The following is a 14,322-nucleotide window of genomic DNA, read 5'->3' as shown; positions in this document are numbered from 1 at the left end:
TTTAAATATAACCAAATAGTAATAATTGGCCTAATTTTTACATTTAATCATTTATATCAGCTGGTTATATCTAAGACAATAAAATATCAACAAGCAATCAAATTTTGAGTAAAAAATTTATTCAGATGATTGTCATCATAATGTGCTATTGTTTGCTATGGAAGAAGAGATTGAAAAATGAAAATGTTAATTTTTTTTTTTCAAACAAAAAGCTGCTGTTTAATGATACTCAGAATTTTAATTAGAGGACAATATTAAACTTTTTGTACTGATTGTTGATTACATGCATGTTAGAGCTTGTTTGCAATTATGGTTTTCTATTCATTCTTAAAATATAACAAGAAAACCCAATTTTCATTATTAAAAAATCAGAGCAAAACATCTGCAGGTATGTGATTCCTCATAGGCTATTGGACATAAATCATTGATCACTGATGCATGACATGCTCACTACTCAACTATTCACTGTTATTGAGACATTTTTACTTTCATTTGTGTTTTACCTTTTCTTTTTACATCACATAATTTATATGCATTCTTCCATTTATCATGGCGAGGAAAAAATAAATACAGAATTCTGATGATGGTGTATGGCAAAATCTATATATCTATAAAAGTGAATGTGTCTGTCTGTCTGTGTACATCTCCCTACGCAATAACCCTGTCAATTTTTAGTCTATAGACTCGAAATTTGAAATACCGGGTACTGAGATTTGGGAAAATCGATGTGACGGGTGTCAGCCAGAAATTTGGCTGTTAAGGGGTCAAATTTCAACGATTTGACCTTTAAGAACTCTACCAAACTCCTCCGACAATTTTTGGTCTAGACACTTGAAATTTTAGATATAGGTTCCTTGAACCTGGATCTAACTTAATAAAGTGATTTGAGCCCGAAACTATAAATTTTAAGGGGTCATAATAGGGGTCAAAGTTTTAAAAAATTAACCATTTTTTTGTTTTTTTGCTTTTTTTGCACAGCATACACTTCCAAACACCCGAGCAACTCCGGGCACCCCTGCTAGTATGAGATAAAAATGAAATCTTGTAAGTCCTCAGACGTACCTCTCCGTTGTACAGTATATCGATACACAATGGCTGACTGGGGTAGCTTCCGTACATTTATGTCAGATCTACCTCTGCGTTCCATATTTAAAAGGATGTGTCCTCTATAGCATCAGACCTGACGGGATGGTTAATTGTAGATGTAGACCGTTTCATACCCTCAAAAGTTCCAGCAAAAACCTAAGTCAGCCATGGTTCTCTCCAGAATGTGCTGCTGCCATTGCGCACAGAAATCACTTTTCCCATTGCTTCAACGTAATAGATGTAATGGAGACTAAAGCCGCTTTCAGTACTGCCAGCAACCATTGTAAGAAAGCAATAAAGAATGCAAGAGAGTTGTATGCCCGGTCCGTCAAGTCCGAATTAGCTGAGCAGTGGCTTGGTTCCCACCAGTTTTGGCAAATAGCAAACAGAATCCTGAACAGAAGCGTGTGCTCTATTCCAACTATCATCAATGGACCTGAGGTAATCTCGTCAGCATCAGACGAAGCTAAACTCTTTAAGAACTTTGCAGCTAATTCTACCCTTTGCGACCAAGGCCGCCAAACCCCAATATTTCCTCCTGTATCAGAAAACTCGCTATATGATATACAAATATCTGTATGTGATGCTGCCAAGCTAATCAAAGACCTTGATTCCAGTAAAGCAACCAGCCCTGACAGTATTCCAATTATAGTACTCAAAAAAACTTCAACCAGAACTAGTACCCATACTTACACAACTGTTTAAACGTTGTCTTAAGGAGAATTGCTTCCCATCACCCTGGAAAATCTCATCAGTATGCCCTGTATTTAAGAATTCGGGTGATCACTCCTCCCCCTCTCAGTACAGACCAATAAGTCTCCTGTGCGTCTTGAGTAAGTTGCTGGAATCTGTGTTAAATAGAGAAGTAATCAACCATCTCAGCAAAAATAACCTTAGTGACACACAATATGGTTTCCGTTCTGCTAGATCTACAGCAGATGTTCTTAGTTATATCTCATAAGATTAGCGAATCTCTCGACAGAGGCAACCTTTCTAGGGCAATTGCTCTTGACATATCAAAAGCCTATGATAGGGTGTGGCATCAACTGGAAAGGTCTTCTCAATTATTAAATCATTTCTCTCTGATAGGTTCATAAGAGTAGTAGTTGACGGGCAAAAATCAGGAGCTCACAGTATTAATGCTGGAGTCCGTCAGGGGTCCATCGTGGGCCTAACTCTTTTCCTGATCTATATTAATGATCTTCCTAATCACATCCTTATATCATTCTTAGACATTTATGCTGATGACACTTCCATCTATGGTAGCACATCTAAGACCGTAAACGAACAAGTTCTCTCCAATTCTCTCCTCTGATCTTGAGCACGTGGTACAATGGGGAAAGGAGTGGCTGGTTACTTTTAATGCATCTAAAACCAAGCTTCTATCTTTTCATCATCAACGTTCTGATCCCCATCTGGCATCAATTGAAATAAATGGCTCTTGTCTTGGAGGCCTCATGTTTTGACAAGCTTCTGGGCTTGACCTTTACTGCTGATCTTAAATGGAACACGTACATCAAGGCTGCTGGAAAAATGGTGGGATCCTTCTATCGATCCAGTAGATATCTCACTGCTGATGCAATATTCTATATATATATATATATATATATATGAGCCAGGTACGTCCAAGGATGGAGTACTGTTGCCACATCTGGACAGGAGCTGCCAGAAAGAACTTGTCCTGCCTTGATAGAGTTCAAAATAGACTTCGTAGCCTCTTAGGAGATGTCCTTTCTCTTCCCTGCAACCTCTCACAAAAGAGATGTTGCGAATTTCTCTGCTTTATCGTTATTTTTATGGCAAGTGCTCGACTGAGCTTCAATCTATGGTCCCCCTCGCCAAACTTTCACAAGAAACCCTCGTCTAGCTGAAAACACTATCAATAATTCCTCCCACTCTTTATCTGTGCCTAAACCTAAATGTAGATTCCATGAACAAGCTTCTTTCTTAGAACTGCAGAACTGCATGCCTGTGGAATTGTTTTCCATTTTCCTGCTTTCCAGCTGACTACAATATGGTTTTCTTCAAGTCCAACATAAACAAGTTCTTGATGAGCTGTTCCACTTAAGTTAACAAATTTTCTGAATTTCCATTACTAACAATTACTATATTGTCCAATTTCTACTGTACCCTCTTTAACCCTTATCCGCTAGTGGTCTCTGGGCCTTGATAAGTGGTTATTGCCTATGTAAAAAAAAAAAAAAAAAATTTAAACAAAGATATTATTTATTTTACATAATATTGCATTGTAATTTGGCTTATGAATGTATTTTGTACATATTTTATGTTAACATTTTAACAACACTTATATTATGAGAAACACAATTTTGACTTTCATATCATGCGCGCTAAGCATAATCTTCTGGCATTAAAAAATATCACTGCTGAAGAACATGCAAATTCTATACTAACTGTATCTTTCATTTACCATCATGGTGAGGAAATGTATAAAAAATTCTGATGATGGTATATATTGTGAAATATTAAATTTTAACAAATAAATGTGTATTTTACATAATATTGCATTGTAATTGGGCTTATAAATGTGTTTCATACATATTTTATTATATAAACTCTTGAATTTATTAAGGACTAAGAAGCCGAACCAAAGTTGCCAAATGAGTAAGCCGGTCGATAGACAAGGACTGATTATGTAACAAATACAAGGAGAGTTAGCTGGTTATGTAACTTTCTTTGCCAATTAGGTGTCATGATGCAATATTGAGATTTGTATCATAATCTGTTCAACTCCTAATTTCTTATATGGTTGGAAAGAAAATAAATTTTCTAAAACTGTAAATTATCTTTCAAATTCTTTTACAGTTAAAAAAAGGTTCAAACAGTCAAATGTGAAATTTTTTTAAATTTTATTGAGCTGTTACAATAAAAGTAGACCATAAAAAGGAACTACACTCTCTGATACAGTTCATCTAGTACATGCATACACTTCGTTTTCACTCACGACTTATCCTTGCAGTCAAGATTTAAAACTTTTTTTATTACATTTTCATCCCAAACAAGGCACATTGCCACTTTGAAGTAGGGGGCTACTATCAGGGACATAAGCTACAGGGGTACTATGTGGGGGGGTTGGGCAGCAAGATGTCAGGTCATGTTAAACTTTAACTTCTGCATGTCAGTACAGTTGCGGAAACAGGAACCTGGAAGGGAATTCCAAAGTCTAGAGTTTCTGGAGAAGAAACTACGGGAGTAGAAGGCTCTCTTACATTTAGGGATCTCTACTGTGAAGGGGTGGGATTTAGCTGATTTAGATTTATTTTAATGGATCATATTTGTTATGTCATAAAATGTCTTCCTGATGTTTTGAACATGTTTTAGATGTCATCCTTTTATGCATGGTAAAAAACAAACCAGATTCACAGGGGTAGACCCTCCTCAGTCTGTATACATTGTCCACATAAATCATAAGTTGTTGATGCTTTCTGTTTTAATGTATCATGTCCTCCTTTTATTACTTTAACATTTGTCATAAAGAATCCCTTGTCCATGGTGTCAACCTCTCTTAATGGATGACGCTATCCCTTTATACTGTACATAGGCAAATGAAGAGTTTCCGTTGTACAAACATATATATACACACACACACGCAATTTTTTAATTTTTTTTTTTTTTTTTAATCTTCGTTCTCTAAATAATGGGTTACAGTATAGATAGATACAATTTGAGAACAAAATCGGAACATCATTTTTACGTAAGAATGCCAAGTTCTCTCAGAATTGCTCTAGAAATAAACAAGTGATAAAATTACTGAATTTTTTTTGTAAATCAGTGTACGAGTTCAAGTAATTTGTGCATATTAAATTCTTTTCTGAACCACCATGTTTGGTTTAATATCTGTTTTATATGCTGGAAGTGTTTGACAGATTTTAAAAATTGACTTTTAAGCGGTCCTATTTTTGACCAGGTTTTTATTTATCCCTCTGTTTGAAATCCTTCCTTATCACTTCCTATGATTCCCCCCACCCCCACCCTGCTAACTGACTCTGCTACTACAACTATTCTACCTCTACTAATCCAAGAACTCTCCATTCTTTCAAAGTGATCAAACCAACAGTTTTTTGTTCTGGAAACATCTTATATTGTTCAGATTTAATCTTCCTCTTGGTTCATCAGATCCAAGCTTGTTTTTAAGACACACAAAACTTCTATTTAAACTTAAAAACTATAGTGTGGACTTTTATGTGCAAGTTAAGGAGAAGAGATTTGTTATTACTGAAACTCCAGATAGGATTTCAAACTTTTTAGTTTCCACTATTGCATTTATGATTTTAATAAATATTCAATTAAATTGAAGTTTTTATAATTTTAATGTTGTAGTTCCTATTTGTAAACAAACTTCTCATATCCATTTAAACATTCCTTGAAATTCCTGCATATCATGTATGAATTTCCATTTTGATTGGCTATATCTTTCATGTTGAAACACTATTCTATCAGTTATCAGATTCTATCAGTTATGCTATGGATATTTTTCCCGGACAGTTTGGTATATGAATTTAAGATAAAATGATCCCACCCTTCTTTCAGTTCATTATAGCATTTTAGAGGAATTAATGAATTTTTTATTTTTTTCTCATAGGAGATAAATTCTAGGCATCTTATTTTTACTAAAAATGTGTTTTCTTTTCTACGACATGGATCCTTGTATGTGTTGATGATTGTATTGTCATGAATAACAACCTCTACTTATTTTATTCATCATATCAGACCATTTGAATCTCACGATCTAATATTTGTTATTCTTACTCTGCCTTCTATTATATAAAAGGTAAAATGTATGTTTGTATGTCTGCCAAAAACTTTTGGCAAACTTGTCGCACCGTAAAAAAATTGGTATCGTTTTAAAGCTCTGTCTGATGACAAATATTGAAAAATTGGTCCAAAACATTAATTCTTTCATCGTCAACTGGGCCGTTTTTTGCAAGGAGGGGTCACTTTTTTCGTCAACATTTTTGCAAGTCATTCAAACCTCACAACAATGATGTTATATAAAATGTTATTTCGACTGCCTGTGACATCACAATCATGGTGGGCGCATAGATAAGACTGTTAGCTTTTTTTCACCTCCTTTTCTTCCAGTGCATTATGGGTTTGAGCCTGCCTACTACTAATTTTTTTTTTTGCTTAACAACACCCTTACACACACCCGGGCAATGCCGGGCACTCAGTCTAGTATCTAATATATAAAAGGCAAAATATGAGTGTGTTGGTATGTCTCGCAAAAACTTCCGACAGATGTGTCGGAATGTGACAAAATTGATATTGTTTCAAAGATTGATGCCTTGGATGACAAATATAAAAAGAACATTGGCCAAGATTAATTCTTTGATTGTCATCTGGTCTGTTCTTTTCAAGGAAGGGGGCAATTTTTACCATCAACATTTTTGCAAGCCTCGTGTGAACGACATTGCAGAAAACTGGTTATTTCATATGCTCGTGACGTCACAATCGCGGTGGACACATTGATAAGACTGTTTGCTTTTTTTCATCCGCTTTTCCTCTTGCGCGTTAATGGTTAAGCCTGCCTACTACTTTTTTTTTTTTTTTTTTTTTTTTTTAAGGACTTTAGTACCCCCAGACACATGCTTGGACATACCCCGGCAACGATGGGAACCCAGGCTAGTCTAATATATAGAAGGGAAAATGTGTGTTAGTTTGTGTGTCTGCCAAAAACTTTTGTCGGACACATTGGACAGTGACAAAATTGGTATTGTTAGAAAGAGTCACCCGCCTTGCAATCTTGATGTACGCTCAAAAAACGTTATTTTGACCTGTCGTGATGGCATAAGTTGCCGTGACAGCTAGCACGTTAGCTTTTTTCACCTTTTTTTCCCTCTTCTTGTTACAGATTTGAGCCTGCCTACTGTGGCTAATTTTTTTGCAGTCGCACAGGCATTTGCTAATATTTTGATTAAAACATTTTTTGGGGTGGGGTTACTCAATATCCTTAGTATACCACCTCTCTTCATCCAGCAATTCTGGGTAGCCATGCTAGTAGCATATAAAAGAAAGTTTTGTGTCTAACTAAAAAATCAGAAACTTCACCAGATATACTTTATAATTGGGTGTTAAATCTTATCAATACTGTTTTGCAGTTTGTTAAACATTTGCTGTTATGTTATGATAAAAACTATTAAATACAGTTGCAATGACATTTCTTGTAAGTTAATAATTCCTTCCTTACAGAAGTTATTTTTTACTCCCAAGATTTTGGAAATTCCTTGGTTTATTTGTTTGTTGAAATTAATTTTTTTTTTCATTCAAATGCTATAAAATTAAAGATGACAATGAAGTTTGTTGTAAAACTTTGAATAAAAGTTTTATTCTGATCTAATACAATACCAATCTCAGAATAGATAAAATAAATTCTCTTAACAGAACAGTTTTTCACAATGCTATTAAACCTTTTGCCTAGTTTTTGTACATGAAATAAATTATAAATTATCTTCATAGAAATTTGATTCTACCTACATCTTTTATAGTATTGTTTAATAATCAATGTTGGATATACATTAGTTGATCAATTCATTTCTCAATGCCTTATCTCTTGCTAAATCTTCCATTGTTATAATCTTTGAAATAGATTTTTTATGCTAGGTTTCAAAAATTTTCTATTGCTATTTAAAAATTTTTTGCTTTTGTTACGTATCAGTTTATTGAATTCAGCTGGTAACATTCTTGAACTTATATTCAGAATTTCATCTTCTGAGAAATTGTTTTAGGAATTCAGTTTCACTTTTGTCTACAAAGTATTCTGCTTGACCATTAGATATTTTGATTGGTATGGAGGGGTTGTCACATGACTAATTGAAATTCTTTTCAGAAATCTCCAAATTCTTTAGTTGTGAATTGAGTTCTATTATCAGAAACTTGAAATCTTGTGAAGATTATGTGAAAAAAAAATTATGGTGCTTTTTGCTGATGGGTTTCCTATATTCAATAACTACTCACACCTTCATAAAACTCTATCACAATAAGGTTGAAGCCCATATGTGAAAAGGGCATTGGTATTATCTAACAATATCTATATAAAAGCCAAGTACGGCCAAGGATGGAATACTGTTGCCATATCTGGGCAGGAGCTGCCAAAAACAGCCTATCATGCCTTGACAGAGTACAAAATAGACTTCGTGGTTTAGTGGGGGATGCCCTTTTCTCTACCCTGCAACCCCTCTCCCACAGAAGAGACATTGCGAGCCTATCCTTGTTTTATCGTTATTTTCATGGCAGGTGCTCGTCTGAACTCCAATCCCTGATCCCCCCTCGCCAAACTTTCACGAAAAACACCCGTCTAGCTGAATCCACTGTGAAAAATTTCCCCCACTCTATATCTGTGCCTAAATCAAAACGCGGATTTCATGAGCAAAGCTTCTTTCTTAGAACTGCACGCCTGTGGAACTCTGTTCCGTCTGCCTGCTTCCCTCCGGACTACAACTTGGATGTCTTCAAGTCTAATGTTAACAAATTCCTAATGAACCGCCCCCCTAATTAAACACTTCATAAAATCTCCTCACTAACGTGATGTACTTGCAATAACCCTTATCCCTGAGTGGCTTCCGGGCCTTGATAAGTGGTGATCACTGTGTAAAAAAAAAAAAAAAAAAAAGGTTGCTGTGAAAGATGGCGATCTTAGTACTATTGTGAACTGAGGGTAAGAGGGGTGCTCTTATTTAAAGGTAATTAGGGGCTTTAAGTACTAAACTCTTGAAGGAGTTGAAAGAAGCAATTTGAACTTGGCAAACCCAGGCTGCCAGTTTGTGTTATCTACTTAACCACTGTCACTTTCTTGATGAAGTTAACAAATTCTCATTCATTGGTCCCTCGATATCAGTATGTAATGTCAACCAGGGTTTGTCTGTTTTCAATCAATGGTTAAATTTTACTGACGCTTTTGTTGCCATTGCACAAAGTTTCACAAGATTTTCATTTTCTTTATCCATACGAGACCAAAAGATGGTGATTACCCCCCTTAGATATTAAAATGCATATATTGTTATATTAGAGCTTGCTAGTCGTTTCATAAGGTAACTTTTTTATTCACAACTTTTCCATAATTAGGTTTTTGTCATATGAAAATGCTTTAAGACTCGAAAATAAAAAGGTTTTTAAATAAGAAAAAAGACTAATGCCAAGAAATGAAATTGTAAAAGTTAAAATGTTATACTTATCAATTTCCAGATAAAATATTTTATGTATTTTTATTTATCTTTTCAGTTTTTGCATTTATTTATTCTTTCTTTTTTTATTGTAGACATCGACGAGCAGAGTGGAAATGGGCCTCTGATCGCTCGGCAATTGCTTTTCGTTGGACGTGGTTACAAGCTCAAGTCTCTGACTTGGAATATCGAATACGACAGCAAAGTGAAATTCATAAACAAATCCGTAGCAATAAAGGAGCTGTTAACTTTGATTCTTTGACGGAATCTGAGCGACTGGCTCGGTTGTGTAAATCTCGGACGGGAAAGTCTACGGAGGGAGAAAATAAAAATGATGTTTCTAATATTAACAATAGCTTTTTACAAACTTCAAAATCAACTTCCCCTTTAACTAATGTCACACCACCTGCATTGGAAGCGTCTGCGTCGCTCGATAAAAGTAGTGGTGAAACCGCGTCAACAAAATCACTTAACGGATTAATAGATACACACAGTGGAAATATTTCCGATTCATCTATGAATGCTATGTCGACCAATTTGAAAAAAAATGATTCTGAACAAGTTTTACAAAATTCGGAGCGATCCTCTTCACCTGCAGCACCTGTAGATATTACCTGTCAAGCTGCAAGGTGTCGGCCAGTAAAAAGTTATAGAAAAAGAAAAATTTTGCGGACTACTGGGTTGCACCTATTGTCTCAAAAATCCACCCGTCTTTCAACTGTAAAATGTCATTGTTATGCGCCTGTTGTTCCGTGTGCTATGTGTGGCGGGCGTTATAACAACACCCAACCTTTGGACCCAGATGTTATGCCTTTGCACGAGAGAGTATCACTTCTTGATCCAGCATTTCACCCAGTTCTCTCATTTTCTCAAGGTAATTAGCTTTTTTGTAATCTGTATAAAAGATTTTCCTCCACAAATCACGTGATTGGTTGAAAAAAAAAAAAGGAATAGGCAGAGTACACATTACTATGGTAGTAGTTTTTACTATGCTAATACCAGAATTCAGATCACACGTAAATTGAAAGAATTATTTTAAATATTTTAAATTGGATACATTTTTTTATAAATTTAAAGAAATTAACAAAACATTACATATTTTCTAATTTTGTGAGTTTTTTTTTATTCTTTTGATAATGCACAAAAAAGTAGACAAAGGATATTCAGCATTTGTCCAAAGCAAAAGCATAGTTTTTATTAGCAAAAACACTAGAAATTATGTACATGCATTCTTCATAATTAGTATTTGCATGAAAGAGTAAGTAGCAAGTATTGATTTGGCAGATGCAATGCTATATAGGTTTAAGTTCTTAAATATTAGGTACATACTTTTTGTTAGAAGTAAATATATATATTTAGATTTTTTAATGCAAAAAATTATTCAGAAATCACGCTGTGTGGGAAGTTTGTAGTGTAATTAACCTTAGATGCAGTGTACTTATTCATTTTAGACAGCTGATAGAATTTGTGTTGAATTTACTGCTGGTCATTAACTAATATTTGATAACCATGTTGACACATGAGTTTTTGTTAGATGACAAAAGTTAAGCAGTAATGTCCCTGATTAGTATTAGATAAATGACAGTTTGGGAATTCTAGCACTTTAGATGAGTAAGCAGCAACAGCACCCTTCAAAGACTAACGTCAAAATCAGATTCTGGGTTGACAATCTTAAAACAAAGGTTGCATTACTTCCTTTCTGAGGAGAAGTCTGAATGTCTTACAAGTCACAATAGAGTAAAATACATGCATCATCAATGCAGTCATAAATCCTAACAGTACAATTAAATCCTGCCTTATGTCATCTCTTAGTTTATTGTCGGTCTTAAGTCATTTTCTACCTGTATGTTTTGCTCCGAGACTTTCCATCGACCGCCTACCTCTCTTTCAACCTTTTAACCGTGATTGAGGAGTTTACTTCTGGTACATTAGAGATTGATCTGTCATTAGAGTAGACACACAACTGATTTAACTCTATTTCCTTTTATCCTTAATTGACAAAAAATTAAACTCATAAATTATCCTTTTATATATGACTAGCGGGGGGTACCCGGCATTGCCCGGGTGTTTTTCGGTGTGTGTGTGTACTCGGGTGGGGTGGGGGGGTGTCAATCAAAACATAAGAATTAAGCAAAGTAAAAAAAAACAAAAAAAACTAATGTATGGCAAACGAACGATATTAAATGTAAAAATGGGAAAAACAAAAAAAGAAAACACGAAACAGAAAAACAAACGTGAAAAATACACCCCCCCCCCAAAAAAAAAAATTGTGAAAAATGGCTTAAATAACCTTGCTTCAATATTAAAATTTTTAAAATTGAAAAAAAGACATCCCACACCACGATTCAAACCCAAAACCTTTAGATAATGAGGCAGCGCTCTAAGCAACTGAGCTAAGACGACGTCGACGAAATTGTGTCGCTTTTTCAAATATTTAAAGTAAATCCTGTTCCGACTTCGTATGACGCATACATAGAAGCGAACTTGTCATGAGAGGACGGTTTTTGCTGACCCCTCCCTGTAGAAAACTGATTTTAGGGTGAAGAAATTAATGTTTTTGGCCAATTTTTTGATATTTGTCGGACGAAGGTTGGAAGTTTAAAATGATACCGCTCTCGTGAAAATCCGTGACCCGTGTCGAAAGTTTTTGCGAGACATACAAACACGCACACACATACATACATACACACATTTTCGCTTTTATATCTATAGACTAGCGGAGGTACCCGGCATTGCCCGGGTGTTTGGAGGTGTGTGTGTGTGGTGTTAAATAAAAAAGAAACCGGGGTAAGGATTGAACCCGAAGCCCTGAGGCGAAGTTTGAAAATAATATCGGCCAACCTGAATGAGTTACTGAAAGATATTTTAATTTATTTAAGGAAGAACCAAATTGACAGGTGTGCGCACGGAAGTCGTCGAGCGTTACGACGACGACGTAAGCATTGTTATAAGCGAAGTAAAAAAAGAAAACAACGTTAAAACTTAAGTGGGGGGGGGTAATCAAAACATCGAAAAAAAAAACGCAAAAAACCTAACGTAAGGCAAACGAACTGTTCAATGTAAAAATCGAAAAAAGAGAAAAGAAATGGCTTAAATAAGCCTGTTTCGATATTAAAATTTAAAAAATCGGTGGGTACCCGGGTGTTTTTGGGTGTATGGTCGGAGTGGATAAGCGAAGTAAAAAAAAAAAAAAAAAAAAACTCAGAAAAACAAACGTTACGTGAAAAATGACTTAAATAACACTGGTTCAATATTTAAATTTAAAAAAATTGAAAAAAACAAAAAAAAAACTTACCTAACGTGACGTACATGAAATCTAGTCAGTTTTTCAACTATTTAAAGTAAATCAGGTCATGACGTCATCTGACGCATACATAGAACCGGTTGTCGTCACGAGAGGACTGTTTTTGTCGAAAATTGTCGATTTCGGGGGTAAAAAAATGAACGTTTTTGGCCAATTTTTCGATATTTTTCGAGCGAAGGATGAAGCTTCAATATGATACCAACTTTATGAAATTTTGTCTGTCGAAAGTTTTTAGCAGACACACATACATACATACATTTTCGCTTTTATATGTATAGACTAGCGGGGGGTACCCGGCGTTGCCCGGGTGTTTAGAGGTGTGGGTGCTTGGGCCGGGGGGGGGGGGCTAATTAAACCATAAGAATAAGTGAAGTAAATATTTTTAAATATTAAATAAAAATTAAATATTATATAAAAAAAAAAGTTAAAACTTTAAAAAATTGGAAAAAAAACACAAAAAAAACTAACGTAAGGCAAACGAATGATGTTAAATGTAAAAATCGGAAAAACAAAAAGAAAACAGACAAACGAACGTTAAAACTTTAAAACATCTGAAAAATAACCCCTCCCCCTTAAAAAAAAAACATGTGAAAAATGGCTTAAATAACCCTGTTTCAATATTAAAATTTAAAAAATTGGAAAGCGCGAGGGGTAACCGGCGGTGCCCGGGTGTTTTTGGGGGGGCTGTGTTGGGTTAATGAAAACCTAAGAATTAGCGAAGCAAAAAAAACAAATCTGAAAAACACGTGAAAAATGGCTTAAATAATCCTGCTTCAATATTAAAATTTAAAAAATTGGAAAGCGCGAGGGGTAACCGGCGGTGCCCGGGTGTTTTTGGGGGGGCTGTGTTGGGTTAATGAAAACCTAAGAATTAGCGAAGCAAAAAAAACAAATCTGAAAAACACGTGAAAAATGGCTTAAATAATCCTGCTTCAATATTAAAATTTAAAAAATCGGAAAAAAAAAAAAAAAAAACATCTCCCACTACGATTCGAATCCAAAACCTTTAGGTAATGAGGCTGCGCTCTAACCAATGAGCTAAGACGATAACTTGTTGCTTTTTCAAATATTTAAAGTAAATCAGGTTACGGCGTCGTATGATGCATGCGTAGAAGTGGAATCGACATGAGAGGACAGTTTTTGCTATCAAACTAATTGTTCCTACATAATACATAAGCACCGTCTCAAATTATTACTATAATTACACAGCTATGCTAGCACATTTTTTGCATATTTGTTTCATCCATTAATGATGATGGCATTATGCTTGAGGCCAAAAGAACTCTAACCTTATTTCAACTTATTAGTTACTATTTATATTCACTCATTGTTGTCCGTGTGGAAATGTAGTGCTGATCAGAAATAATTTCAAATATAGTTATGCTTATATTTTTTGCCTTGAAATAAAATTTTAAAATTGGTTTTGTAATATGAGGTAGAGTAATAATTAAAAAAATATCCAAAAACAACAAATTCATAATATAGTGGTATTTTTTATATTTTTTTTATATAAAACTTCTTACACCAAGAACTTCAGCTGAACTTTAAACCTCTTGTAACAAATCTGGATGGGACATAGGAGATGGTGAACTATATCTCGAAAAGTGTCTTCAACACAAACTGAAAAAGTAGTAGAAAGATAATATTCAGAATTAGCTCAGTCTTAACACAAAATATGAACAACTGGGAGGAGATATGAGTGAGGTGTAGTGGGGAACATATAAAGAATAATTGTTAGGCTTTTGAAGAGCATCT

The 14,322-nt window shown here is 34.8% G+C and overlaps 1 protein-coding gene across 6 annotated transcripts in view; it reads left to right on the top strand.

Annotated features, from left to right (window-relative positions):
• The window catches only part of LOC145259772 (KAT8 regulatory NSL complex subunit 1-like), a 143,036-nt gene that overhangs the window by 89,894 nt on the left and 38,820 nt on the right, over positions 1-14,322 (top strand). For all 6 annotated transcript variants that reach the window (XM_080117517.1, XM_080117516.1, XM_080117515.1 and 3 more), the window contains one exon: positions 9,359-10,137. In XM_080117517.1, the coding sequence (XP_079973643.1) occupies positions 9,359-10,137 (779 nt within the window). The remainder of the gene's footprint in view (positions 1-9,358; positions 10,138-14,322) is intronic.

This window comes from Euprymna scolopes, chromosome 35, assembly GCF_053919585.1.
Source record: "Euprymna scolopes isolate OS-2025 chromosome 35, ASM5391958v1, whole genome shotgun sequence".
NCBI classification, from domain to species: domain Eukaryota; kingdom Metazoa; phylum Mollusca; class Cephalopoda; order Sepiida; family Sepiolidae; genus Euprymna; species Euprymna scolopes.
This window is presented reverse-complemented; position numbering and strand designations above follow the sequence as displayed.